The 26,549-nt window shown below is 58.5% G+C and overlaps 5 protein-coding genes across 14 annotated transcripts in view; 2 read left to right on the top strand and 3 right to left on the bottom strand.

The window, feature by feature from the left end:
- CTNND1 (catenin delta 1) overlaps nt 1–6,222 on the bottom strand; it is a 29,937-nt gene extending 23,715 nt beyond the window's left edge. For 4 of the 7 annotated variants that reach the window (XM_054066559.1, XM_054066564.1, XM_054066565.1 and 1 more), the window contains exon 1: nt 5,993–6,131. The gene's annotated coding sequence lies outside the window, so the exon portion shown is untranslated. Of the gene's footprint in view, nt 1–254; nt 1,250–5,992 lie in introns of those variants that run through there. The other 3 variants (XM_054066567.1, XM_054066568.1, XM_054066560.1) reach the window with 3 other exon arrangements.
- A 5,786-nt stretch (nt 6,223–12,008) lies between these two features.
- BTBD18 (BTB domain containing 18) lies at nt 12,009–13,999 on the top strand. Of its 2 annotated transcripts, none has more exons than XM_054068561.1 (3): nt 12,009–12,183; nt 13,019–13,165; nt 13,274–13,999. In XM_054068561.1, exons 1-3 carry the CDS (start codon nt 12,009–12,011, stop codon nt 13,987–13,989), a joined length of 1,038 nt encoding a protein of 345 aa, XP_053924536.1. In that variant the 3' UTR covers nt 13,990–13,999. The 2 variants fall into 2 exon arrangements, with proteins under 2 accessions (XP_053924536.1, XP_053924537.1); XM_054068562.1 differs by having other exon boundaries at nt 12,072–12,183; nt 12,966–13,165.
- Nucleotides 14,000–14,035: 36 nt separating this feature from the next.
- Nucleotides 14,036–17,051, bottom strand: SELENOH (selenoprotein H). 2 transcript variants are annotated; one of them, XM_054068565.1, is made up of 5 exons: nt 15,303–16,938; nt 14,715–14,861; nt 14,501–14,646; nt 14,319–14,432; nt 14,076–14,230 (listed from the first exon to the last, which is right to left on the bottom strand). In XM_054068565.1, the coding sequence occupies exons 2-4, from the start codon at nt 14,858–14,860 to the stop codon at nt 14,332–14,334; spliced, it is 393 nt and encodes a 130-aa protein (XP_053924540.1). In that variant the 5' UTR covers nt 14,861; nt 15,303–16,938; the 3' UTR covers nt 14,076–14,230; nt 14,319–14,331. The 2 variants fall into 2 exon arrangements, with proteins under 2 accessions (XP_053924541.1, XP_053924540.1); XM_054068566.1 differs by lacking the exon at nt 14,319–14,432 and having other exon boundaries at nt 14,036–14,230; nt 15,303–17,051.
- Nucleotides 17,052–20,237: 3,186 nt separating this feature from the next.
- Nucleotides 20,238–24,608, bottom strand: TMX2 (thioredoxin related transmembrane protein 2). 2 transcript variants are annotated; one of them, XM_054068564.1, is made up of 8 exons: nt 24,375–24,604; nt 23,719–23,779; nt 23,450–23,563; nt 22,802–22,878; nt 22,616–22,722; nt 22,439–22,504; nt 22,216–22,345; nt 20,290–22,111 (listed from the first exon to the last, which is right to left on the bottom strand). In XM_054068564.1, exons 1-8 carry the CDS (start codon nt 24,561–24,563, stop codon nt 21,983–21,985), a joined length of 873 nt encoding a protein of 290 aa, XP_053924539.1. In that variant the 5' UTR covers nt 24,564–24,604; the 3' UTR covers nt 20,290–21,982. The 2 variants fall into 2 exon arrangements, with proteins under 2 accessions (XP_053924538.1, XP_053924539.1); XM_054068563.1 differs by having other exon boundaries at nt 20,238–22,111; nt 22,216–22,504; nt 24,375–24,608.
- A 326-nt stretch (nt 24,609–24,934) lies between these two features.
- Nucleotides 24,935–26,545, top strand: MED19 (mediator complex subunit 19). Its single transcript, XM_054067343.1, has 5 exons — nt 24,935–25,158; nt 25,438–25,694; nt 25,769–25,865; nt 25,949–26,043; nt 26,196–26,545. The coding sequence occupies exons 1-5, from the start codon at nt 24,960–24,962 to the stop codon at nt 26,262–26,264; spliced, it is 717 nt and encodes a 238-aa protein (XP_053923318.1). The 5' UTR covers nt 24,935–24,959; the 3' UTR covers nt 26,265–26,545.
- Nucleotides 26,546–26,549: the final 4 nt, after the last annotated feature.

The raw sequence follows: 26,549 nt of genomic DNA, 5'->3' as shown, positions 1-26,549 counted from the left end.
CCCACCAGGCACCAGGGTCCCTCGCAGCACACCTGCCTTCGTGCTCAGAGACGACATCAAGGGCCTTGCCAAGGGGAGCAACGAATGAGCGAAGGGAAGCCACCAGAGAAGCAGCAGGGCAGAACCAGGGTCTGTGTCCCTGATGGGGAATGGGGCTGGCTCCCTGCAGACAGGTTGTGGCAGGGTAACGTTTAGCCTGCAGTATGCTCCGAGCACCCCATGGTGGGCACAGGCTGGCATAAGCCAATACTCACATGCAGCAGCAAGGACAAAGGTGGCAGCAGGATAGGATCTGCTCTGCGGGAGGCAGGGACATCTGTCCCAGCCCCTTCCCCAAATCATTTGCTGGTGCCACATCTCTGCTATCAGTCACTGAGAAGCAGCTTCCCAGGTTCCTGTGCAAGCCAAAAGGAAGGAAACCTGCATTTCCTGGTCAGACGGGAGATGACATCGTGACTTCCCTTTCCCGTAAGCTTCTAAACACCACGTCCTGCCAAGGGCTGTTCCCCGCCACCCCCAGCCCGCATGCAGAAGCCCTGGAATCAGGCTGGGAGTGCTGGGCATGGGCCTCATGGGCCCAGCCTTGGCCACCGTGCTGGTCAGTGAGTCGGTATGGTCCCACCAGGAGACGAAACACCCAGTCAAGCTTGCTGGAAGTGCCCTGCTCTGGGGAACAAGGGCCCCTTGCCCATGGTGGTACCACATTCCTGCCCAGGGTTGGGAATGCCCAACAAGCACAGGGTGGAGGATGACATTTTCCAGCCCCCTGAGGACACGGTCGTACCCACGATGCCCTGGAGACAGGTTTGTTATCCGTGGAGGCACCAGCACCACAACTTCGTGACTGCGAGTGAGCCCTGCCACTCTCCCGCCTCCCTCACACGCCTCATCTGCCTGCACAGCCCCCCTCTCCCGCGTTCCTCAAGCTCCACAGGCAGGACAGGCACATCCCTGGGAAACCAAGCCACAAGCCCCCCTTACACCACGAGCCTGCTCCTGCAGCTCTGCTCCTCAAGACCATCCTAGGGTGGCTCCTCTCATTCATAAGGGAAGGGGGGACAGGGAAGGGAAGTGGTTTTCCACCCAAGGCAGCTGCTGGACACTGGGTAGAGACTACGGGAGAGCAGGCTTCCCTTTGCCACACCAGTGCATCCTGGAGGGAGATGCAGGGCACCGGGAGCTCCCTCCCACAGAGAAAGGGAGAGGCAGAGAGGAACGAGGGCTCTAGAGCCATCCTGGACCTGGTGGTTCCCCTTATTGGAGAGGATTCCCCCCAGGAGCACCCTCGGCCGCCCCTCCTCCCCACAAACCCCAGTTAGCACAGTGGGATGACATCTCTCCCCCCAGAACAAGTCAGCCTGCCCGCAGCCAGAGCCAGGCAGGGCAAGCAGCGCAGCGTGCACCGACACGCTCGCAGGAATGCGTTACCCCACTGGGCAAGGGGCCTGCCAGCAGCAGGCAAACAGGACTGCGACCCACCCTTCCTGGTCGGAAAAACTCGTCTTTGCAGTTCCACACACTCCCTCCGGCCCAGCACAGGCTGCCCAGCACCACCAGCTCCCCATCCCTACTGGGCCAGGAGAGGAGCTGGCAGTGCTGGTGCAGAAGCAGCTGAGGGATCTGGGAGCTCTTCTTGGAGAAGAGCAGCCTGGCCGCCATGTGAAATGGGGGTGAGGGGAGAATGCATCCACCCAGGACAGCCAGGCACCTTCTTGCTCCCAGCCAGGGTGGGATCAGCTCTCCATATTCATTCACTCCAAGGCCATCCAGCTCTTGCTCGTGGCAGGAGACTACCTCCCTCATTCCGGGTAATCCCTCTCCTAACCCAGCCACAAAGCCCCGTGAAGGGAGAGCAGATCCTCTCGTTGCCTGCTCTGCCACGTCCTGGCTGCCTTCCGCCGGGCTCCACCGGCTCTCAAGGAAGCAGCAGGGGCAGGTAAGGCCCACACTGCTTCCAGGTGCCGGTGCCCATGGAGGGGGAGCAGGAAGCCAGTGAACTTTGAGCAGTGTTCACTGTAATTGGGGCTACGCCCAGAGGAATCGGAGCAGCTGGGGCTGGGATGGAGGCACAATAACAGCTCCTGCCCTCGCGTGTGGGAGCCTGGCCAAAGTCAGTCCACACAGGGCCACCCGGGAAGCGTTGCTCTCACACCAGCCCTGGAGTGGTTGCTGGTTGAAATGCGCTCCCAGGACCACAGCACTGGCCAGGCTGAGGAGAGCCATTCCCAGGGCTCAGCCCCTGACCCTGGCCCACCTGAACCTTTCCCTGCCTGTGCTGGGAAGCAGTTGCTCCCAGCCTGGTCGAGCATCACACCAAGGCTGTTTCCTAAGCCTGGAATCCCACCTGGATGCCTGTGCACCCAGCAACATCCCCACAGCACCCACAGCCCAGAGCCACCCCCACCTCCTGTCATGCCCAAAGGCAGGGGCTGCAGTTTCTCGACGATACTCCGCTCTCCCACATGTGGGAAATGGACTGTTAAAACCAAACAGATGGGGAAGTGCTCAGCCTGGGTCAGGACCCCAGGCCGGCACAAGCATTTCCACAGGAGACAGGGGCTCTGTGGTGTAGTCCCTGTGGAGCTGCAGCACAAGGTAAAGGACACGGGAAGCTCGTGACCACCTATGGCTCCTTTGTCCCTGCCTCCTGCCAGGAAAGCTCATTCCCTGAAGGTGGAGGAAGCCCAAGACTGGTCATTCCCATTTCTGTCCAAGGCCACTGCATGCTGGGTGTCCCACTGCCAAGCTCTGACCTACGACTGCTCTCTGCTCCAGGCTGGAAAACGTAATGAGAACAGAGGTGCCAGGCACCCTGATTATGGCAGCACGTGCTCCCTTGCGCCAGAACTGTCCCCACACCGAGCAGCCCCCTCCATGCCCTGTGGTTTCCTACCAGCGACCACAAGGAAGCAGTATCCCTCGTGGGGAACACCCACACTTCCTTAATGGGGAAAGGGTGGCTGGGAGCAGCACTGCAAGAGGTACTCACGTCACCCACCGCGGCTCAGAAGGCCCCTCCACTGGCTGAGGCCCCACAGGAATGGGACAGAGCAACCTGAGTCAGTGGGAGGTGTCCCTGCCCATGGCAGGGAGTGGAACTGGATACGCTTTGAAGTCCCTTCCAGTCGAATCATTCCATGGTTCTATGAAATCAATCTCCAGGTCGGCCCCGGGTGGAGAGGGGAAGAGGAGGGACAGGGACGGGCACGCCTGTGCTGAGCCAGCACCCATAGATTAGCAAGGAGCACAAGACAAGCAGGAGCCAGATGGACTCATCGCCTGCTGCTAGGAGTTTCCAGCACCAGAGCTGGCTCCATGGAACAGCTTCCCCCGGCAGCCTTCTGTGGGCAAAAGAGAAGGTTGTGGCCAACTCCAGTACTTTGGTCAGGAGGCCATAAATCCAGCCTCTTCCACCAGCCTCACGCGAGGCACATTTCTGCACTCAGTGCCAGGACAGCCTCACTGCCAGCCCAGCTCTGTGTTGCAGGCGGGGAGCACTGAATCACCCAGCAGGTTTGGGGTTCGTCACCCTGTCCCAGTACCACCTCTGCCTTTTATGGACCCAAACCAGCTCTGCAGTTCTGCTTCCCATGAGGCAGGGATGGAGGAAAAATCACAAAGCTGCAGGGACCTGGGGTTTTAGAGCCAGAAGACGTGTGTGGTCCCTGGAGATGGCACCACTGCAGCCTTGGAAAGGGCTCTGTCCCGGCCAGCAGCGTAATGAGGGACAGTTAAGAAACCAAGAGATCAAATCCACACTCTCCCCTGGGACAGAGACACTGGGAAGCGACAGCCTCCCAGGCATGGTCCAAGCTATGCTGTTATTTTCCGGGTGTCCTAAAGCCACCCCGGCACAGGTACAATGGATCAAGGTGCTATCTCCATGCCGAAGGCTGGAGGAGGGAAGAGATGAGCGGCAATCCAGACACAGAGAACCAGCTGTGCAGTCTGGGCTTCACCATTCCCAATTCCCAGCCCACGTTTAGGGAAGGGATGACCTGCAGGGCTCCTCAACCACAAGGATCAGGACCTGACCTCCAAGTCAGAAGGGAGGTGGCTCTCCCCTCTGCAGCAGCCCAGGCAGGCCCTACATGCTCCACTAAGCCAGCGCCTTCATCCTCCCACTGCTTCCAGGAAGGCTCCACACAGGATTCCAACAAATGCTGGGCATGGCAAAGGACAGTGGTTTGCACGCAATACGCTCCTGGCCAAGTTCAGATCAGAGGAAGGGAAGCAGCTTTTAAAAATAGCCTGTTTTCCCTTTAAAGTGCATAAGTAAACATGGAGAGGTAAGCAAGTGTGCAGCAGGAAAGCATTGGGAGTGGGATGGAGCAGCAAGGCAGCTGTGAGGAATACTCCTGGTTCCCCTGCTTGGGCACTTCCCAGCACAGGAATTCTTCGTCAGGCTTCCAGGCAGGCTCTGCAGCCCCGCCACACACAGGAACATGTGCCACGGGCATCGGAGACAGGAGTCTGCGAGTCACCAGGCAGCCACTCACCCCCACCTCGTGTGTCCAGGAGGACTGCTTGGAGCAGGAAGGGCAAAGGCACAGGAATGGAGGCTTCCAGCACAAGCTGGGACCATGGGATTCCCAGCACACTCAGGTCTTGGAGGTGCCAAAATCCCCCTGCTCCCTGTAAAGCCGAGGATGACTGTTCCCAATTCCACCCAAGGAACACGGCGGCCAAGTCCCAAAGCAACCGTAGGCGGACGTCAGGTGGGACTGCAGGAGGCTGCAGCCAGACACTACACTGCCCACGCCCAGGCAGTCCCATACGCACCCAGCTGCTCCCTCCGGCCACGAGCATCGGGCAGGAGCTTTCAGCAGGGATGGACAGCCCAAGTCCCTAATATGCCCCACCGAGTCCCCACCTGTGAGGGAGGCACCTCAGGCAGGTCCAACAACCCGAGGAAGCTCTGCTGTCCAGGCTCCCTCGCTCCAAGCCCATGGATGTAATGGAGCTGCCTCAGTCCCTTCGGCCCGGCCAGACGCCCCCATGACAGGGCGCCCAAACCTTGGCACACCCACCCTCGCCAAGACTCTGTGAGCAGCCAGAGCACTTGCGCCACAGGAGCAGGGAACGCGGAACGCCACAAAACGTCCCGACTGCTTGCACAAAGGTGCTGAGCGACCGTGGCCCAGGGAGCTGCAGCTGATCAGCCTCCGGTGACACCGGCTCTGCCAAGTGTCTGTGAGCTCCGAGTTGAGACGGGCCCGGTCAGGACGGTCCCTGCACCCCTCTGCCTTCTGAACCCCCTTAGGCCCCGGTGACACGGGCTGTGTGTCACCGAGCCTGAGGGAGCCGGCCAGGGGAGGTCCAGCGGGTTCCCGCCTGCAGCCCCACCTCCTGCGCCCCGGTGGCACCGGCTCTGCCGGGCGCCCTTGAGCCCCGAGCCCCGGCCAGAGGTCCCCGCCTCCCGAACAAAGGCACGGGCGGAGGCGTCCCCAGCGATCCAAGCCCCGGCCCCCACGGTGTGGCGGCGCGGAGCTGGCACACGGGGCCGCCTTTGTTCGGGCGGCGGCACCGGGCGGGGAGCGGCTCGGCCGCCTTTGTGTCGCTGCCCGCGGGCTCCGGCGGCCCGGGCCGCCACAGCGCCCCCGCGGGGCCCCGCCCGGCACCGGTACCACCGGGGGACCCGGCACCGCAGCGGGGCGGCCGGACTCCGGTGCCACCGTGGGAACCCGGCCGCGGGCAGCGGAGTCTCCGAGGCACCGATACCACCGGAGAAGGCTGAGTCCCAGCTCCACGGCTCGGCTCTGCCGGGGGACTAGTACTACGGCGGGGGCGGCCGGGAAGGCGGCGGAGGGCGGGGTGCCGGCACCACCGGTGAAAACCGGTACCACCGGGGACGCTGGGTCCCGGCTCCAGGCAGGAGCGGCTCCGGGGCTCAGCACCACCGGAGAGGGGACCGGTCGCTCCGCCGCGGATTGAGCGGGGCTCGGCCCGCACCGACTGTTCCACCCCCCAGAACGGCGCGACTGGGACTTACCGTGGCCAGGCTCCTCGGCGGCGGGGAACGCGGTGAGGCGGGCGGTTCGAGCGGGGGGGATGGGTGTAAATGGAGTGGCGGGAGCGAAGCGCGGGAGCCGGGTCGGCGGGAGCTGTACAGGGTGGGCGGTGGTGCCGGGCCGGGGTGAGCGGAGCGGCAGAGCCGGGCCGCGCCGTGCCGTGCGCCGCTCCCGCACCTAAAATGGAAGTTGTGGCCGCGGGGCGCGCGGGGCGGGGCGGGCTCCGCCCCCGCGTCAGCGCGCCGGGGTCGGCGGGAACGCGCACAGGTGGGCGGGGCCAGCGCGCCAAGAGGGTGTTATCAACGCACAAGGGGTGGTGGCCAGAGAGTAGAGGGGGCGTGGCCAGCGCGGCCGGAGGCGGGGGCAGAGTGGGGGGCGGCCGTGCGGTCTGCCCCGTGGTGTCCGTGGCGTCTGTGTACTATGGGGTCCAGAGGGTCTGTCCATGGAATCTGTCCCACGGGGCCCATGGCCTCTGTCCCATGGGGGTCTGTGTCCCACAGGGTCCGTGTGGCCTGTTTGTGGGTTCTGTCCCGTGGGATCTGTCCCATGGGGTGCACGTTCCCGACCAGGGCTGGCCTCAGTGGGATCCCTCATGAGGAGAGGCTCTGGCCCCAGAGCAGAACTCCCCGAATGCAGGGGTTGGGGCCCTGGGTTCAGCTCAGCCCCACAGCCCCTCCGAAGCACAGGGGAACACGTGACCCCATCCAGGGTGGACTCCGTGGGATGCAGGGACACACAGGCTGTCCCCACCTCAGCATGTCCCCAGGGCGAGAGTGTGGCTGGTTCGGAAGCCTGGGCCAGCGTGGGCCACAGGCAAGCATGGCAGAGCTCAGCTGAGCTGGCATACAGGCACAGGGCTCAGCACGACATCTCTTCGTGCAGGGAACAGAGTGCCAGCACTGCCAACCAAAGCCATCCTGCTCAGCCCTGCTTCTACAGCACCAAGTTAGGCCATGCTGCCATCACCACTGGCACGGAGAAAGAGATGGAGAGACCTGGGGCGGCACAGGGACCCAGGCAGGAATCTCAGATGTGAGGCTTAGTAATTGCACTCAACCCTGCCAAAGTGCAGCTCCAGAAGGAGTGGGAGGTGGCTGCGGGCACTGTGGCACCCGTGCCCTGGTGCAGGAGGAGTTTCCTTTCCCTAGTGAGGCAAGGAAGTGCTGCAGAGCGTTTCCTGCCCCTTTCCATGAGCTGCGCTGCTCACCTGGCAGGAGTCCGGATCCAGGCCGTTCGAAGGTGACCACCTTCCACCTCTGCTCTGGCCTGGGCTGGTTGATCAGGCACTCCTGATTGCAGAACTGTGAGACAGCAGTGAGGGGAAAGGGCTGGGTGGAGACAGGTGATCCCTGGGATAAACATGCACTGCGAGGCGTGGTGAGTGGGATAGCAGCCTGCTGATCCCTAAGGAAGGTCATTCCAGCTGGGGCAGGGCTGGACACAAAGGGGAACAATGGGAGATGTGCAATTCGGTGTGTGCGAAGGGCACGTTTAGGGAGATTATCAGGGATTGGGACCCCCAGCCCTCCTTGGCATTGTGTTTGTAAAGGGATCATCCCAGCTGCTGGCTGCAGGGAGAGCTGGCTCCCACCCCTCCCAGGAGATTTCTCCATCCCATCCGGGAGCTGAGACCTTCATCCCACACCCCTTTGTTCACATTGCCACCCAAAGTGCAGGAGTCGGGGGCTCTCTTGGCCCGGTGCCTTGAGTGGGATCTGCTCCCAGATCACAAACAATCCTTGGCTGCCATCCCTCCTCTTCACCCACACAGGGAGGAGCGCAGGCGCATCCCCCACGTCCTGGGGACAAGGAGAGACGATAGGTGGTCTAGCAATTCCTTCTGGGAAGGAGAGTCCTCAGCTGCCCGTCCCCAGGACTTCCGACGCCTCCCAAGGGACAGCACTCCCTCAGGGAAAGGCATGGGGACAACTTGTTCATCCATCCCCACATCGCACAGGCACGTCGCACAGGTCAGCAGGATGTCAGGGTGCATGCATGAGCCCCCCGTGCTCCCACAAATCCTCAGCTCCCAACACAGACAACAGGGAAGTGGCTGCTGGCACAGGGCAGCCTCCTGCTGAGCCTGGTACCCAACCAGCACAGAAATCCACAGCCTCCAAAGTCTCTGGCTTCCCCTGGGATGAAAGGCACTCCTGCCAATGCCTCTGCTGGCTCTAAGCTGGAGTCAGAGCTCTCTGGAGCTGGGCGAGCGCCCCTGAACCTGGGGGCTGGAGGACAGAGCTGGACAGGCTCTATCAGTGCATTGTGGCCTCCAGCGCCTGAGTCAGACCTGCCCAGCAGCCGCTGGAATGCTCCACAAATGCACGCATACTTGGGAAGGCAGGATGAACCCGAATACTGCGGCTTCGGGTCATCCAGCAGCTGATCATATGCTGTTTGAATGGGAGAAGAGCTTATCCACGGCTTCCCTGGAAAAGGAGATGTGTTACCAGCATACAGCAACGGTTTTACCGTAATTATGTGCAATCACGTCTTGCAGGTCCCCTTTCATCCCACAGTGCTGCCTTTTCCAGACAAGACATCTGGAAAACATGTCTGCCCCTGGAACGAGCATGATGACTTGTTTACCAGATAGATCCATGCTCTTCGGCAGAGGAGGGCAGGCCTGCATTGTTCTAAATCAGGACAAGACACTTCCGCAGCCCCTTTCCTATGAGAATTCCAATAGGTTGTTTCTTTACCCTTGCATGAGGGGAAGTGTGGCACCAGGGGGGAGAAACAGCTCCTCCGTTGGATGACAATGTTGAAGGAGATGCGGGAAGCTGGGGCTGACGGAGCTTTTTGGCCCTAACTCAGACACCATGCAGTAAAGTGAGCCCACTGCCCACCCTGACCCCTTCCCGGAGCAGTGTCCTGCAGCTCCAGGTGCTAGGCACTGGATCAGCAGAGAGCATGGTACCTGCCTCCCGCTGTGCCCGGCCCCTCTGTGCCTGCAAACCCACCCACTATCAATCTTCCACATCTGCATCCTATTGCGCTCTCGGACCATGGATTTCCTATTGTGCTCTTGGACCGTGAAATTCCTGTTGCATCCTTCGCTTGAATGTTCCAAGGACTGAGGTGGACATAGGAATCTCCATCCCTCCTTGTTCCAAAATGATCTGTCACTCCTTACAGCTACTTCTTCCTGCCCTGTCCACCTCTGTCTCTTTTCCCAGCCAGGGACCTCTGCCTTCACCCTTCTCTCTGTGGCAGCTGCAGCAGAGCATGAGGGCGGCAATTCCAAAGGACAGGGAAACAGCAGTGGCTCCTGCCTGCAGGGTGGGAACAGCAGAGGGGATGCTGCCAGAAAACAGCTGTGGTCGTGAGACCCACAGTGAGAATTAGCTTTACCTGAAAGAAACCACCTCAGAACCTGCTGATTCCAGGGCTGGGGAGACGCTGTGAGGATAGGACTCGTCCTGCCGGAAGGCCTCTCCCCATCAATTGCAGAGGTAGCCTCATAACCAGCACACATTCATGCTACCTCTAGACTGAGTGACCATCCCTTCCACTCCCCAGAGAATCCCACAGGGAGATAAACCCCGCCTGACATTCCCAATCCACCGAGTCACCCAGCCTCAGCTGCCTGAGCCCGGGCTTCAGCAGAGCTGGGCTGAGCTCCAGGGAAGCGGCTTCAGAGCACCTGGAAGCAGACAGGAGGATTCATGACCTTATGTGTTTTGCCGGCATGGCAGCAAGAGCCACACTGGAATCTTTTTCAGCCAGCAAATTCTGGCAGCAAATATGGACATCACTATTTAAAGAGAGGAGTCAATGGGACATAAAGTGTCAGTGCTATTCCAGTGTGGATTATCCGGCTTTGTGTATCAGTAAGAGTTATGCTCATAACAGGCCTCTGTCATCTGCCTGCGATGTGAGTGTTTGAAGGCATTTCAGGATTGTAAGGGCAGACAGGGCTTTTGGCAAGAAGGGTGAGCGGCTCCATAGCCCTGGGTGCAGCAGAGTGGGCTCTGTGTGACAGGCATCGGTACTGCTCCTCCTACTAAGACAGCCTGGGAACGAAGTGCCCTTCACCTATTCTGGGCACGGAGCTGCACGGATGCCGCCCTTTCCCATGAGGATGCACAGGAGCCATTTTGCACAGTGTCAGCCTAACGAATGCCTCTGGAGCTGAGGGGCTCTGTCCTCCTGGCATCCCTCAGCCCAGGAGCCCGCGGGACCCCCGAGGCTATCTGCCAGGGGTGCAGGGTGTGTGCCCACCCCTCATCCAGACAGGAGGCTGAGGCGGCCGGCTCCCTGCTCCTCCTGCGGACTAAGAGCCACCAGCAGCACTGCTCTGAGTGTCCCAGGGCAGGGGCAGACACAAGTTGCTCACCTTTTAATCATCTGTGCCTCTGGGATGGCCTTGGGAGTGGGGAAAGAGACACAAAGGAGGGAAGAGCCCAGTCGTGTCATGGTATCCTAGCTGGGTGGACAAGGAAGTGCAGCTCGTTCCACCGCAGCTGGAGCAAGGTGACCAGGGGAGGACTCAGCCTCTGCTCCCAGCCTGGAGGGGATTTCTCACGCCACACAAAAGGTAGGAGAGGCCGGGAATCTCTCCCCTCCTGGCAACCGGTGCTCCTGGTGATGCAGGCAAAGCGAGGGCAGCATCCCCATCTCCCTTGGCACCAGGTGAGCTTGGACGTGAACAACGAGTCCTGTCCCCAAGCCAGCACTAACAATCTCGGCTTCTCCAGGACTTGGGATGTTGCCTCACCTGCGGATCATGAGGAGAAGTCCTCCAATATCAGCACCTTGGGATTTTGCAGTTGGACTTCACCCTGGCTCTGCGTCTTTCCTTGGCATCTCTGCCCTCGTTGGGTCACCCGGCTGGGAAGTGCTTTCTTCTGCAGGCTCCCCATTGGAGCATCCACTCGCCCCTCAGCCTTGAGTTTTCCTCCTGCCTTTGCTGCTGGTCCCTACTCAGTAAACGCTCCCTCTCCCTGCTCTGTTGTCCCATGCGGCTGGTGCACGACACAAGTGTTATCACACAGCAGTGGGCGAGCCCAGACAGCTTACCATGCCCTATAGCCAGCCATAGCTCTTCTGCAGGGCTGTGGGGGTTTCCTCTGATCCCAAAGGTGCTTCCCATGGGGAGTTGTCCAGGGATGGGACCAAGAGTGCAGGAGCCTACGTGGACGGATAGGAAAACATGAGGCAGCAGGGTTCCGAAATCGTGACAGTTCTGGTCATTGTAATTGCAAATGATTGCAAGGGGTGGGAGAAGAAACATCTCTATTTTTTGTCCATTTTTATAAGCATATGATAGCCCTTTGATGCAAAATTGCTTGTTTTGCTGTATCCCTCACTATTTAAGCCCAGCTCCGAGGCTCCTGACTCCCAGGTCAGTGGAAGGCCGGCCACGAACCTCACCCGCCTGGCCCCAGCCCATGGGCAGCCGCTGCTTTGGTTGGCATCCATCTGCATGCAGCAAAAACAGAGGGAAAAAAAACCCCGTCCTCTCATGTCAAACCAGATGAAAATCCCTCTGCAAAACCACGGAAAATACCATGGGATGACATCGCGATTGAAAACTTCAGAGGTCTGAAATCTGCGGCGTGGCTTGGGCTCCTTTCCACCCGCAGCGCTTTGAACTCCCGCCTGCAGGAGTGGCTCTGGACCGTCGGGATGGGGGAGCGCTTCTTCTCACAAAGGGCGCTTTATAACGCGAGGGAAACGCTTCCGCCCGGCAGCGCGAGCGGCTCCGAGGCGTCGAGCGAGGGCGCGGCGGGGGCCTGAGCACCGCGGGCAGGGCAGGACAGGGCCGGGCCGGGCCCCGGGCGGGGTCGGCTCTGCAGGGAGAAATCCGTCACCGCGCCCGCGGGGACCGGGGCCAGCGCCGAGCGCTCCCCTCACACCGCACCCACCCCCGACAGAGGCGCTCCCCGCCCGCCGCCATGACGGCCGGGCCCAACCCCACCCCTGCACGTTTCCCGCCACGGCCCGTGCTGCTCTGTCATTGGCTGACGCGGTGATTGACGGGCGGTCAGGCCAATGGCAGAGCGCGACGGACTCTCAGCCCCGCCCCCCCTTCCGCAGCGCCATTGGCTGGCGCGGCGATTGGCGGGGTGGCCGGGCCATGCGAGGCGGCGCCGCAGGGACTCTGGTGCCGAAGCCCGGCCTCGCCTCGGCCTTAGGGACCCCGGCGGCGGCACTACCCCCCGGGCAGGTACGCGGTGGGCACGGCCCCCATGTCCCCTCGGCGGCCGGGAGCCCCGGGGGCTGTGCGAGTGCCCGGGCCATTCCAGGGGTCGTTGGGCTGTGCATGGGTGTTCGGGCCTTTGTGCAAGCACGCGGGCCGTTGCACCAACGTTTGGGCTTTTGTATGGCTGCGTTTGGGCCTCTACACCAGCATCCAGGGCATTGCACAAGCATTTTGGTCAATGCACAGCCACATTTGGGCCCTCTGCACAGGCATTTGTGCCTTCACGCCAGCATTTGTTTCATTGCATGGCTGTGTTTTTGCCTTTGCACGAGTACAGGGGCCCATGCATGGGCATTTGGGCCATTGCACAGCTGGTTTTGGGTTTGTGCAGCAGTGTACAGATGTTTGCACAGGCGTTTGTGTCTTTGTACCACGTGCAGGCCTTTGCACAAGCACACGGACCGTTGCATAGCTGTGTTTGGGCCTTTTTACAAGCACATGGGCAATGGCTCCAGTTGTGTGCACCTTAGACAGATGCAGGATGGAGACTGGGTCTGCCCACACCTGTGCAGTGCTTTGCACAGCTGTGTGGGCCATTGTGTGGGCATGTGGTTCATTGCAGGGACACGGGACGGAGAGTTGGGCTGCCCCACAGGTGTGTAGGGTGTTGCACATCTGCATGGGCACATGGGGCGTTACACAGTGGCCGTGCAGCCATGCAATCGTTGCATAGCAACATGGGTGATGCACAACGCACCTGCCCTCCTGTGCTGACCCCATTTCATCCCAGTCACAAACCATTTCAGCCAATCCACAATGGTGGAGGCCGGGTGCTAGTCCTCACGTCCCCATGCTGCAGCTGTCTCTGCAGGGCCCATGACATCTACGTCAACCACCCCGAAGCTGCTCTACCGCAGCACCCGCCTGCTCCGCATGGCCTTCCAGCAGCTGCACCAGCAGCAGCAGCGGGCGGATGACTTCTGTGATGTGGTCCTGAAGGCAGAAGGTGAGCGAGTGGCATCCACGGAGCTGCTGGAGCCTTGGGGGACCTGCGGGCACTATCCCTGTAACCCCAGGGGGCTGTGGGGTGGTGACAGTGGCTGTTGCTCTGCAGGCGAGGCCGTGGTCGCCCACTGCTGCATCCTCTCCGTCTGCAGCCCATTCTTCATGGAGCAGCTGGGCCAGGAGATGCCCGCACGGGGCAGCAGGATGGTGCTGGAGCTGGGGGGGCTGAAGATCGAGGCGCTGCGCAAGCTGGTGCGCTTCCTCTACACTGCTGAGCTGGAAGTGACGCCAGAGGAGGCGCAGGAGGTGCTGGCGGCTGCCCGCCGCCTGCACATCACCGCACTCGAGTCGCTGCAGCTGCAGGGGGGACGCCTGGTCCGGCTGGGGCCCCAACACCAGCTCAACCGCTCCTGCCTGCACCCCATCCCGCACGGCTCCCCTGGCAGCACTGCTGGCGAGGTCCCTCCTAGCACCACCAAGTTCCTCCCCAGCAGTGCTGGGGACCCCCTGGGAAACACTGACCCTGGTCCTGTCCCTGTAGGGCGCATGAAGCTGCGGAAGCTGGAGAGTGGGGGGTGCTGGGAGGTGGTGCGGGAGCAGCAGCCCCCAATAGATGGGGGAGCAGGCAGGCACTTCCTGCCACAGCAGCCCATCCAGAGGGGCTCCAGGAAGCTCGGCTGGGGGTCTCAGCAGTGTAGTGGGCTGGAGGACCCCGAGGAGGAGGAGGTGGACGTGGGGACAGTGGAGCCGTGCCTGCCCCCTGGCACCATCTGCGTTTGGCCCTGTCCCTCATCTGAGGAGGAAGAGGTGGACATCCTTGGGTAGGGGGTCTCGCTGTGCTGCCCACCGCTTGCAGCCAGTAGGGAAATAAAGCATTGGAACTGTGCTGTGAGGCTGATGGGCTTTATTTGGTACATGGGAAACCAGGGGGAGCAGAGCGGGATCTGGTGGGGGCTGCCTGCGGCAGAGCTGCAGCATCAGAGACAGGACTGGGGCTGGCAGGTGCCCCCCACTTCGTCACACCTCTTCATGGACGCTCGTGCTGCAGGCGCTGGTCCCGGCCTGGCTGTGGGGAGAAGGCAGGCGGTTTCTGTCCCATCTCATCCCTGTCCCCTCCCTATCTCTGTTCCCATCCCATCGCTGTCCTCGCTCACCTGGCCACCCCCTCTATCCTAGGTTGCTCTTCAGGGCTTCCACCACGGCCTCGGGCTGGGGGAACTTGAGCTTTCGGGGCGGCCCCTTCCCGATGCCGCTCCACAACTCCACGCCTGGGAAGGACGGGTGGTGAGGGGTGCCCCGGAGCCCTCGACCCGGCCGCCCCCCGCCCCATACTCACTGCTGCCGTCTTCCTTCACCAGGGACACCTCGAAGCTGTTCCTGCGTGGCTGCCGGGGGTTGATCTCCACGGGGAGGTGGGCGACGGCCTCATGCAGGGCGTCCCGCACCGCGGCCGCCGCGCGCCCGAACACGCGTCAGCTCTTGCTGGGGACAGGGGTCAGCGCGGGGGGTGCACTCGGACCCCGGGCCCCGCGCCTCCCCGCGCCGCTCACCAGTGCTCGATGACCACGCGGGGGCCGCTGCCCCCCGGGCTACCCTCGTCGCCCGGGCGCGCCCGCTTCTGGGGGGCTCCCGCCTGCTCTGGACCCTCGGCCGCCGCTGGACGCCGGGCGCCGCGCTTCCGCCCACGGGGAGCCATCCTGCGGAGAGCGCCGGTGTGTGTGGGGGGTGTCCCCGCGTCCCGCCGAGGCAGAGCGTAGGGAGGCGGCTTCCTGGGGTCCCGTGGGTTGTGGGGAGGTGGTTAACCACAGGTCCCGCCGGAGGGTGAGGGGGTGGGGTGTCTGGAAAGGGTGTTGCCGGAGTTCCGACGGGGTAGCTGTGTGTGGGGAGGGGGCTGCCCTGGGGTCCCGCTTTGGGAGAGGGTCAGGTCTCCATGGATCCGCCATCGGGGGCAAGGGAGGACGGTCCTCACTGGGACCCGCCATGAGGCGGGAGGGGGGATCCTGGGGCCGGTGTTTTGTGGGAATGGGAAAGAAGGGGGGGCCGGGGGTTTCGGGGAGCCGGCGGAAGAAGATCCCAGGGCCGGGGTCAGTACGGGAAAGGAAGGGGTCCAGTTCAATCCCGGAGCAACGCCGCCCCACCTGTCCCTCCGCGCCGCGCTGACAACGTGCAGGAGCGCGGGGTCGCGCCGGACGCCACGAACCGGCCGAGCCGCCGGGGGGTGCGGGTGCTCGGCGTTCGAGTTGAGCGGCGCTGCGGTGACCGCGGGCACCGATCCGATCCGTCCCTTCGCGGCCCCCACGGAATCCCCCACCTGGGTCAACGATGCCGGGGCGGCCCAGGCTCCGGTTACACAACAGCCTCACCAACGCGGCGCCCCCAGCAGTGGCAATGGTCCCGCCCGCGCGAAGACCGCCCACCGTGCCGCCAGCCAACCGGAGCGCGACACAGGCAAAGAACGTCACGACAGCCAATCGCACTCTACGGCGCGAGCCAGTAAGAACACGGCCAAACGAAATGGGAAGATACCAATCAGCACAAAACAACTGCAGTCATTTAGAAATCACAGCGAATCATAAAATAGCTTAAATAAAGTAGAATCCAGATATACCCAATCACAGAGCGGAAATCACAGCCAATCATTAAATAGAATCACAAAGTAGAATCTTGATTTACCCAATCACACAGCGGCATTAAAAGCCAATCATAAAACAGAATCAGCAAAGTGCGATACTGAATTGACCAATCAGTGAGTGGAAATCACAGCCAATCATTAAACAGTACCAACATAGAGGGATCCTGAATAGACCAATCAGAATGCAGAAATCACAGCCAATCATTAATCAGAATCAGCAGAGTGGGATCCTGAATTCACCAATCAGAGAGAAGAAATTAAAGCCAATCATTAAACAGAATTAGCAGAGTGGGATCCTGAAATGACCAATCAGAGAGCAGAAATCACAGCCAATCATAAAACAGAATCAGCAGGGTGGGATCCTGAAATGACCAATCAGAGAGCAGAAATCACAGCCAATCATGAAACAGAATCAGGAAAGTGGTATTCTGAAATGACCAATCAGGGAGCAGAAATCACAGCCAATCATAAAAGAGAATCAGCAAAGTGGAATCCTGAAATGACCAATCAGAGAGAAGAAATCACAGCCAATCATTAAACAGACGTAGCAAACTGGGATCCTGAATTGACCAATCAGAGAGCAGAAATCACAGCCAGTCATAAAACAGAATCAGCAAAGTGGGATCCTGAATTGACCAATCAGAGAGCAGAATTCACAGCCAATCATGAAACAGAATCAGCAAAGTGGGATCCTGAAATGACCAATCAGAGAGTGGCATTCACAGCCAATCATAAAACAGAATCAGCAAAGTGGGATCCTGAATTGACAAATCAGAGAGCAGAAATCACAGCCAATCATAAAACAGAATCAGCAAAGTGCGATCCTGAAATGACCAATCAGAGAGCAGAATTCACAGCCAATCATTAAACAGAATCAGCAGAGTGGGATCCTGAATTGACCAATCAGAGAGCAGAAATCACAGCCAATCATGAAACAGACTCAGGAAAGTGGGATCCTGACTGCACCAATCAGAGAGTGTCATTCACAGCCAATCATAAAACAAAATCAGCAAAGAAGAATCCTGAATTGACCAATCAGAGAGCAGAATTCACAGCCAATCATAAAACAGACTCAGCAGAGTGGGTTCCTGAATTGACCAATCAGAGAGCGGCATTCACAGCCAATCATGAAACAGAATCAGCAAAGTGGGATCCTGACTGCACCAATCAGAGAGTGGCATTCACAGCCAATCATAAAACAGAATCAGCAAAGTGCGATCCTGAATTGACCAATCAGAGAGTGGCATTAACAGCCAATCATAAAACAGAATCAGCAAAGTGGGATCCTGAATTGACCAATCAGAATGCATAAATCACAGCCAATCATTAAATAGAATCAGCAGAGTGGGATCCTGAATTCACCAATCAGAGAGAAGAAATCACAGCCAATCATAAAACAGAATCAGCAGGGTGGGATCCTGAAATGACCAATCAGAGAGCAGAAATCACAGCCAATCATGAAACAGAATCAGGAAAGTGGTATTCTGAAATGACCAATCAGGGAGCAGAAATCACAGCCAATCATAAAACAGAATCAGCAAAGTGGGATCCTGAATTGACAAATCAGAGAGCAGAAATCACAGCCAATCATGAAACAGACTCAGGAAAGTGGGATCCTGACTGCACCAATCAGAGAGTGTCATTCACAGCCAATCATAAAACAAAATCAGCAAAGAAGAATCCTGAATTGACCAATCAGAGAGCAGAATTCACAGCCAATCATAAAACAGACTCAGCAGAGTGGGTTCCTGAATTGACCAATCAGACAGTGGCATTCACAGCCAATCATGAAACAGAATCAGCAGAGTGGGATCCTGAATTGACCAATCAGAGAGCAGATATCACAGCAAATCATAAAACAGAATCAGCAAAGTGGGATCCTGAAATGACCAATCAGAGAGCAGAAATCACAGCCAATCATGAAACAGAATCAGCAAAGTGGGATCCTGAATTGACCAATCAGAGAGTGGCATTCACAGCCAATCATAAAACAGAATCAGCAAAGTGGGATCCTGAATTCACCAATCAGAGAGTGGCATTCACAGCCAATCATAAAACAGAATCAGCAGGGTGGGATCCTGAATTGACGAATCAGTGAGTGGCATTCACAGCCAATCATGAAACAGAATCAGCAGAGTGGGATCCTGAAATGACCAATCAGAGAGCAGAAATCACAGCCAATCATAAAACAGAATCAGCAAAGTGCGATCCTGAATTGACCAATCAGAGAGCAGAAATCACAGCCAGTCATAAAACAGAATCAGCAAAGTGGGATCCTGAATTGACCAATCAGAGAGCGCAATTTACAGCCAATCATTAAACAGAATCAGCAGAGTGGTAGTCTGAAATGACCAATCAGAGAGTGGCATTCACAGCCAATCATAAAACAGAATCAGCAAAGTGGGATCCTGAAATGACCAATCAGAGAGCAGAAATCACAGCCAATCATAAAACAGAATCAGCAGGGTGGGATCCTGAATTGACGAATCAGTGAGTGGCATTCACAGCCAATCATGAAACAGAATCAGCAAAGTGCGATCCTGAATTGACCAATCAGAATGCAGAAATCACAGCCAATCATTAAACAGAATCAGCAAAGTGGGATCCTAAATTGACCAATCAGAGAGTGGCATTCACAGCCAATCATAAAACAGAATCAGCAGAGTGGGATCCTGAATTGACCAATCAGAGAGCAGAAATCACAGCCAGTCATAAAACAGAATCAGCAAAGTGGGTTACTGAAATGACCAATCAGAGAGTGGCATTCACAGCCAATCATAAAACAGAATCAGCAAAGTGCGATCCTGAATTGACCAATCAGAATGCAGAAATCACAGCCAATCATTAAATAGAATCAGCAAAGTGCGATCCTGAATTGACCAATCAGAGAGCGCAATTTACAGCCAATCATTAAACAGAATCAGCAGAGTGGGATCCTGAATTGACCAATCAGAGAGCAGAAATCACAGCCAATCATTAAATAGAATCAGCAAAGTGGGATCCTAAATTGACCAATCAGAGAGCGGCATTCACAGCCAATCATAAAACAGAATCAGCAAAGTGCGATCCTGAATTGACCAATCAGAGAGCAGAAATCACAGCCAATCATAAAACAGAATCAGCAGAGTGGGATCCTGAATTGACCAATCAGACAGCGGCATTCACAGCCAATCATGAAACAGAATCAGCAGAGTGGGATCCTGAATTGACCAATCAGAGAGCAGATATCACAGCAAATCATAAAACAGAATCAGCAAAGTGGGATCCTGAAATGACCAATCAGAGAGCAGAAATCACAGCCAATCATGAAACAGAATCAGCAAAGTGGGATCCTAAATTGACCAATCAGAGAGCGGCATTCACAGCCAATCATAAAACAGAATCAGCAAAGTGCGATCCTGAATTGACCAATCAGAGAGCAGAAATCACAGCCAATCATAAAACAGAATCAGCAGAGTGGGATCCTGAATTGACCAATCAGACAGCGGCATTCACAGCCAATCATGAAACAGAATCAGCAGAGTGGGATCCTGAATTGACCAATCAGAGAGCAGATATCACAGCCAATCATAAAACAGAATCAGCAAAGTGGGATCCTGAAATGACCAATCAGAGAGCAGAAATCACAGCCAGTCATAAAACAGAATCAGCAAAGTGGGATCCTGAATTGACCAATCAGAGAGCAGAATTCACAGCCAATCATGAAACAGAATCAGCAAAGTGGGTTCCTGAAATGACCAATCAGAGAGTGGCATTCACAGCCAATCATAAAACAGAAACAGCAAAGTGCGATCCTGAATTGACCAATCAGAGAGCGGCATTAACAGCCAATCATAAAACAGAATCAGCAAAGTGGGTTACTGAAATGACCAATCAGAGAGTGGCATTAACAGCCAATCATAAAACAGAATCAGCAAAGTGGGATCCTGAAATGACCAATCAGAGAGTGGCATTAACAGCCAATCATAAAACAGAATCAGCAAAGTGGGATCCTGAAATGACCAATCAGAATGCATAAATAACAGCCAATCATTTAACAGAATCAGCAAAGTGGGATCCTGAATTGACAAATCAGAGAGCAGAAATCACAGCCAATCATTAAACAGACTCAGGAAAGTGGGATCCTGACTGCACCAATCAGAGAGTGTCATTCACTGCCAATCATAAAACAAAATCAGCAAAGAAGAATCCTGAATTGACCAATCAGAGAGCAGAATTCACAGCCAATCATAAAACAGACTCAGCAGAGTGGGTTCCTGAATTGACCAATCAGAGAGTGGCATTCACAGCCAATCATAAAACAGAATCAGCAAAGTGCGATCCTGAATTGACCAATCAGAGAGCGGCATTAACAGCCAATCATAAAACAGAATCAGCAAAGTGGGTTACTGAAATGACCAATCAGAGAGTGGCATTCACAGCCAATCATAAAACAGAATCAGCAAAGTGCGATCCTGAATTGACCAATCAGAGAGTGGCATTAACAGCCAATCATTAAACAGAATCAGCAAAGTGGGTTACTGAAATGACCAATCAGAGAGTGGCATTCACAGCCAATCATAAAACAGAATCAGCAAAGTGCGATCCTGAATTGACCAATCAGAATGCAGAAATCACAGCCAATCATTAAATAGAATCAGCAAAGTGCGAACCTGAATTGACCAATCAGAGAGCGCAATTTACAGCCAATCATTAAACAGAATCAGCAAAGTGGGTTCCTGAAATGACCAATCAGAGAGTGGCATTCACAGCCAATCATAAAACAGAATCAGCAGAGTGGGATCCTGAAATGACCAATCAGACAGCGGCATTCACAGCCAATCATAAAACAGAATCAGCAAAGTGCGATCCTGAATTGACCAATCAGAGAGCAGAAATCACAGCCAATCATAAAACAGAATCAGCAAAGTGCGATCCTGAATTGACCAATCAGAGAGCGCAATTTACAGCCAATCATTAAACAGAATCAGCAGAGTGGTAGTCTGAAATGACCAATCAGAGAGTGGCATTCACAGCCAATCATAAAACAGAATCAGCAAAGTGGGATCCTGAAATGACCAATCAGAGAGCAGAAATCACAGCCAATCATAAAACAAAATCATCAAAGTGGGATCCTGAATTGACCAATCAGACAGCGGCATTTACAGCCAATCATGAAACAGAATCAGCAAAGAAGAATCCTGAATTGACCAATCAGAATGCATAAATCACAGCCAATCATAAAACAGAATCAGCAAAGTGGGATCCTAAATGACCAATCAGAGAGTGGCAATCATAGCCGTTCAGAAAATAGCATCAGCAAAGCTGATTTAGAATTGACCAATCAGAGTACAGCAATTACAGCAACCAGGTGAGCATCAGCAAAGCGAGATCCTGAATTGACCAGTCAGAGCAGAGCACACGTAGCCAACCCGAGTGTGGGGCCACCGATTGTACTCCAGAGGCATCGAATCAGTATGCAGGGACGGTGGTCATCGCCCCTCGAGGTCCTCCTCGCGGGCCGGAGAGATGGGGGAGCGGGTACGTGATAGGACGATAACACCCGGGAGTGGACAGGGACAGAGTGGTCCCGATCAGCCCCGCTACCACCTGCTGCCCAGGTCACACCGGGGCTGCGGTTGAACGCCTGGGGGGAACCCTAGGACGGAGAACCGACCTGCAGTGCCACCTCACGCACGCACAAACCGAGGCAATCCCAGAGCCATCACCAGCTGAGCCCCGCGCCTTGCCGGAGCAGGGACATGGGGACACAGACACACATGCACATAGACATGAACGCACAGACAGACAAGACACAAGGACATCAACACAGACAGAGAAGTGTGGGGACAGGGACATACAGACATGGACACTTGGACACATGGACCAGGACACAAGGAGGAACAGGCACGTGGACACACGGGTGCGGAGACAGGAACGCATGGGCATAGGAACATACATAAGACAGATGTATGGACAGGGACAGGTGGACAGGGACACAGGGACGCAGGGACAGAAGGACACAAGGATGCTCGCGCGCAGGCCCTTTATTGTCAGCGATGCAGATGAGCATTAGGAGAGGGGGGCATGGGCCACCCATCTGCACTGGACGCCCCCACGCACACAGCTCCAGGGAGGGCACAGGGGCCACTGCAGTGATGATGATGATGGCAATGGTGACAGCAACTGTGACAGCCAGGGCAGCCTCTACTTGTCCTTCTTGGGCTCCTGGTCGGGGGGTACACGGGGCTCCTCAAACCCCTCATTCTGGCCCTTTGGCTGCTTCTTGCCCCGCTGGTAGAGCTCATTGAGGTTGAACTCCCGAATCACGTTCTCCTGTGGCCAAGCAGACGCATTAGCTCCCACGGCACCCCTGCCCAGAAACCCCAGCACCCCCGGCCCCACCCTGCCCCAGCGCCAGGCCGGAGCATCCCACCCACCTCAGAGAAGGTCCAGGACACAGCATGGCCCTTCTTGTCGATGTACGGCCGGCGCATTTTCTCGATCCCGCCCTGGAAGAGGATGAGGGTGGGCAGCTGCTTCGTGAGGGGGGAGGTGCTGACCTTGTACCTGCGTGGAAGGAGAGGCTCAGGTAACACTGGAGGGGCTGGAGGCTCCCGGGGCTCCAGCCCTGCCTGCATCACTGGCCCTGCACCCCCAGACCTGGTGCTGACATCCGTGTAGCGGCCGACGTCCACCTTCCCAAAGTGCAACCCTGGGCAGTTGTACCTAGGAGGAGGACAGGGACACCGGTCTGCGTGTGCTGCTGGTGATTGCGGGGCTGGGATTGATCCCAGTCCCTGTCCCGTGATTCCCGAGACCCCCACAAGCACCACTCACTTGAGGGAGAGGTTGGCAAAGATGGGGGCAAAGGACTGGCACTCGCTGGACCAGTTGGCAAAGAACTCAATGATCCACGTCACCTGCTTGTCACGCTCCAGCTCATTCTGCAGCAGAGGCACGGGGTCAGCAGGGCTGATGGGCAGAGCCCCCTGGGCCACCAAGCCCCTCTGCACGGATACTCACGTCAATGGTCTTGTCGCTGAAGTACTTGATGTACTCGGGGCCCATGTACAGTGGCGGCTTGCACGTCACCAGGAATACTGCGATGCAGCACTCTCAGACCCTGTACCCCCGCAGCCTCCGCCAGCGGGGAAGGAGGCCACACAGCAGCCCCACCGCGAGAGGGAGCTCTGGCGCCGAGGGGGCACTGCTGCCATGGCTGCCCCCTAGTGCCATGGGCTACTGCCAGTCTCCCCCCCAGTGCCACCAGTTCCCCACTCGTTCCCCTCAGTCCCCTGGTTTTTCCCCTGGTCACCCCTGCTGTAGCCGATTACCCCCTGGAGTCGCTGGTCCCCTCTCTAGAGCCACCAGTTGCTGCCAGTTCCACGCCCAGTGCCATCAGTTCTCTTCAATACCAATGTTTTTTCCCCTGGTGCTGCCAATTCCCCCCTGAAACCACTGGTCCTCCTCCAGAGCCACCAATTTCCCTCCACTGTCATCAGTTGTAACCCCCTGAGCTACCAGTTCCCCCCGGCTCCTCCCTCTCAGAGCTGCCAGTTGCCCCCTAGTTCACCCCTTGAGCTGCCAGTTGACCCCTAGGTCCCAACCTCCGAGTCATCAGTTGACCCCTAGGTTTCCCCCAGAGCCAACAGTTGCCCCCACATGTCTTACCAATGCAGAGCGTGAGGTAGAGCAGTCCCATGCAGATGTCGAGGCGAAAGAAGAGGATGACGTTGGCCACTTTGCTGAACATGAAGATGTTCCCGATGTGCTGATCTACAGTGACTGCGGAGGGGAGAGGGGGGCGGAAGATGGGGTCGGATCCTAAGGGGGAATCCCATGGGAAGGCCAGACCCGGCCCTGTGAATCCCAGCCTACATGGCTGCCAGGGGAGGCCCCACACTCAGTCCCCGGCCCCCACCCCTCTGACCCTGACTCACTGCTGCGCCGGTTCTTCATCATCACGATGGCGCTGAGAAACATCAGGATCTCCACCTCCCGCTGGGGCAGGAGAGATGGCATAAGGCAGTGGCACCCACTACGCCATGCAGCCCGAGAGCAGCTGCTGCACTCGCACTGCCCTGCCGCAGCCTGGCTGCCCCTGACACAGCCCGGCACCGGGTTGAGACTGTGCCAGTCCCACGTCCTGCCAGCCCCAACGGGGATCCCTTTGCTCCCAGATCCTGGGGGGGGGGGACACAGCATGGGGCATAGCCTCCCCACCTCGCCAGGCACCCCCGCAGCAGTGTGGTGGAACGGGCCTAGGGCTGCGGCTGTGGAGGGTGCAGGTGGGAAACCAGGTTGGAGGGGCAGGAGGGGTCGAGCTGGGAGGCAGGTTCAGGAGTCGGGGAACACAGTCTTAGAACAGGGTGGGTCACAGGGCCCAGCACGAAGGGCACAGGCTTGGGGCCCAGGCCGGTGCTGGGGGGGGGGGGCTCAGGCTGGAGCCGGGCCGAGCTCAGGCGTTCTGGGCAGCACTGGGCAAAGCTGGGGGTGTGGACTGGGGCCGAGGGGTGCGAACTGGGGCGGGGGGGAATGCGGACTGGGGCGGGTGGTTGGCGGGGGACAGACCGGGGCCGGGCCCAGGGCCGCTCACCCAGTCGAAGTCGCAGGGGTTGCCGTCCTCACGCTGAGAGGGCAGCCCCCGGCAGAGCGGCGGCACTTTGCGCACCAGCAGAAAAGCGGTGGCGAGCAGCGCGGACAATGAGTAGTAGGGGTGTGCGAGCCAGCGGCAAATCCCGGGCACCGAGTACAGCAGCGCCAGCACCGCCGTCAGCACCGCCATCTTCCCGGCGGCCTCGCCGCGCGCCCATCGGTCTGAGTCCCGCCCCGCCGCGCTCCCATTGGCCAGCCCGGCGGCGGGAGGCGGGCCCATGGCTCCGCTGACCAATGGCAAGCGGCGTCACCGAGCTCCTCCCATACCGTGGGGAATCAATGAGCCCAGCGGCCAATCAGGAGGCTGGGAAGGAGTTGGCCTGGGAGGGGGAGCGGCCAGGGCTGCGTTTGGCCAATCGCGGCGCGCTAAAGGTGGGGCCCGAGCGCAGCTCGACCAATCGTAGCCTTGTAGAGGCAGAGCCAGGGCTGTAGACGACCAATCACGGAGGACAGGGGCGGTGCCAATGCGGAGCTCAGCCAATCGCGGCGGGCGGCCGGGGCGCCCCGCGCGGGGCACGCCGGGAAGATGGAGAGCTTCTCGGCGCTGTTCGGAGGGGCTGAGCCGCCGCCTCCAGCCGCCGCCGCCGCCCTGGGGTTCGGCCCCGCCAAAGCGCCGGGTCCCGGGGCCGCGCCGCCGCCCCCCGCCCCCGCCGCGCCGCCCACGGGCGAGGACGCGGCCCGCAAGGCCGGCGCCGGCCCCTTTTACCTCCTGCGGGAGCTGCCGGGTGCGTTGGGGGGGACGTTGAATGGGAGGGGAAACGGGGCCGGGAAGGGGAACAGGGCCGGGGGGTCCGGGGGAGGAGATCGGGGCCAGGGGTGAGCGGGGCCACGGCGATCGGGGCCGGGGGGCCAGCGGGCACGGACGTTCCCGGTGGGGGACCGAGGCCGGGGGCCTTGGTGCCGGGATAGCGGGGCCGGGGATCGTGGAGGCTGGAACCGGGGAGGGTGTTGGGGTCCCGGCCGGGCAGCAGCCACAGCCGATCCCCTCCCCGCGGCTGGCACAGGCACAACGGAGCTGACAGGCAGCACGAACCTGATCACACACTACAACCTGGAGCACGCCTATAACAAGTTCTGCGGGAAGAAGGTGAAGGAGAAGCTCAGCAACTTCCTCCCCGACCTGCCCGGTATGATCGACCTGCCCGGCTCCCACGACAACAGCTCCCTACGCTCCCTCATCGAGAAGCCCCCCATCTGCGGCAGCTCCTTCACGCCCCTCACCGGCACCATGCTGACCGGATTCCGCCTCCACGCCGGCCCGGTGAGCACACGGCCAGGACCTGGGGGGTGGCCGGGGGCCCGGGGGGCCTGGTCTGACTGCCTGTGTCCCTGCAGCTGCCAGAGCAGTGCCGGCTGATGCACATCCAGCCACCCAAGAAGAAGAACAAGCACAAGCACAAGCAGAGCCGGACACAGGACCCCGTCCCCCCAGGTAAGGGGCTGCTCCTGCCGCAGCCAGACCCTCTCCCGGCCCACCCGGGGTGCCCGGCTCCTCCAGCGCTTTTCTTCCCCCAGAAACCCCCTCGGACTCTGACCATAAGAAGAAAAAGAAGAAAAAAGAGGAGGATCCAGAGCGGAAGAGGAAAAAGAAAGAGAAGAAGAAAAAGAAGGTGGGTAGGGAGAGCCGTGGTTAGATTCCCAGCCTGTGTCCACCCTGAGGGATACGTGGCAGCAGCAGCACAGCAGGGGCCGGCGAGCGGCTATTCCCAGGGATGTGTGTGTGTCTGCCTGCCTCACAGATGTGTTTGTTCTTCCCCCGCAGAACCGGCACAGCCCGGAGCACCCAGGGGTAGGCGGTTCCCAGGCCAGCAGCAGCAGCAGCCTGCGGTGAGGCTGTGCCAGCACCATCCCAGGATCCCCCCACCAACGGACACAGCCCCAACTGACCCTGGGGTCCCCGTCCCTCCGTCAGTGCCAAGCGTGGGGATGCCTCTGCAGCCACACCAAGAGCCAAGGACGTGGACTCCAAGCTGCCACCCTTGGCCTTTGAGACTTGCACCGCCCGGAGCAGCGGGGCCACTCTTTTTTAGTCACCTTTTAATTAAAGTCTCAGACCACAGAGGCGCTGGGATCTGTGGCTGCTCTAGCACCGCAGTCCTCGACTCCCTGAACCCTT

This window comes from Cuculus canorus, chromosome 5, assembly GCF_017976375.1.
Source record: "Cuculus canorus isolate bCucCan1 chromosome 5, bCucCan1.pri, whole genome shotgun sequence".
Classification (NCBI taxonomy): Eukaryota; Metazoa; Chordata; class Aves; order Cuculiformes; family Cuculidae; genus Cuculus; species Cuculus canorus.
Note: the sequence above shows the minus strand (reverse complement) of the source record. Positions and strands in the feature narration are given on the sequence as shown.

Excerpts from the sequence above, each read along its gene's own strand:
- BTBD18 (XM_054068561.1), top strand. The coding sequence starts at position 12,009 with ATGGCAGAGCGCGACGGACTCTCAGCCCCGCCCCCCCTTCCGCAGCGC. Across the intron at positions 12,184-13,018 it reads CGGCACTACCCCCCGGGCAG|CTGTCTCTGCAGGGCCCATG; the intron begins GTACGCGGTGGG and ends CCCATGCTGCAG. Across the intron at positions 13,166-13,273 it reads TGTGGTCCTGAAGGCAGAAG|GCGAGGCCGTGGTCGCCCAC; the intron begins GTGAGCGAGTGG and ends GTTGCTCTGCAG.
- TMX2 (XM_054068563.1), bottom strand. The coding sequence starts at position 24,563 with ATGGCGGTGCTGACGGCGGTGCTGGCGCTGCTGTACTCGGTGCCCGGG. Across the intron at positions 22,879-23,449 it reads CTACCTCACGCTCTGCATTG|TATTCCTGGTGACGTGCAAG; the intron begins GTAAGACATGTG and ends GCTGCATCGCAG. Across the intron at positions 22,505-22,615 it reads TTTGCCAACCTCTCCCTCAA|GTACAACTGCCCAGGGTTGC; the intron begins GTGAGTGGTGCT and ends TCCTCCTCCTAG.
- MED19 (XM_054067343.1), top strand. The coding sequence starts at position 24,960 with ATGGAGAGCTTCTCGGCGCTGTTCGGAGGGGCTGAGCCGCCGCCTCCA. Across the intron at positions 25,159-25,437 it reads CCTCCTGCGGGAGCTGCCGG|GCACAACGGAGCTGACAGGC; the intron begins GTGCGTTGGGGG and ends CGGCTGGCACAG. Across the intron at positions 26,044-26,195 it reads AAGAGAAGAAGAAAAAGAAG|AACCGGCACAGCCCGGAGCA; the intron begins GTGGGTAGGGAG and ends CTTCCCCCGCAG.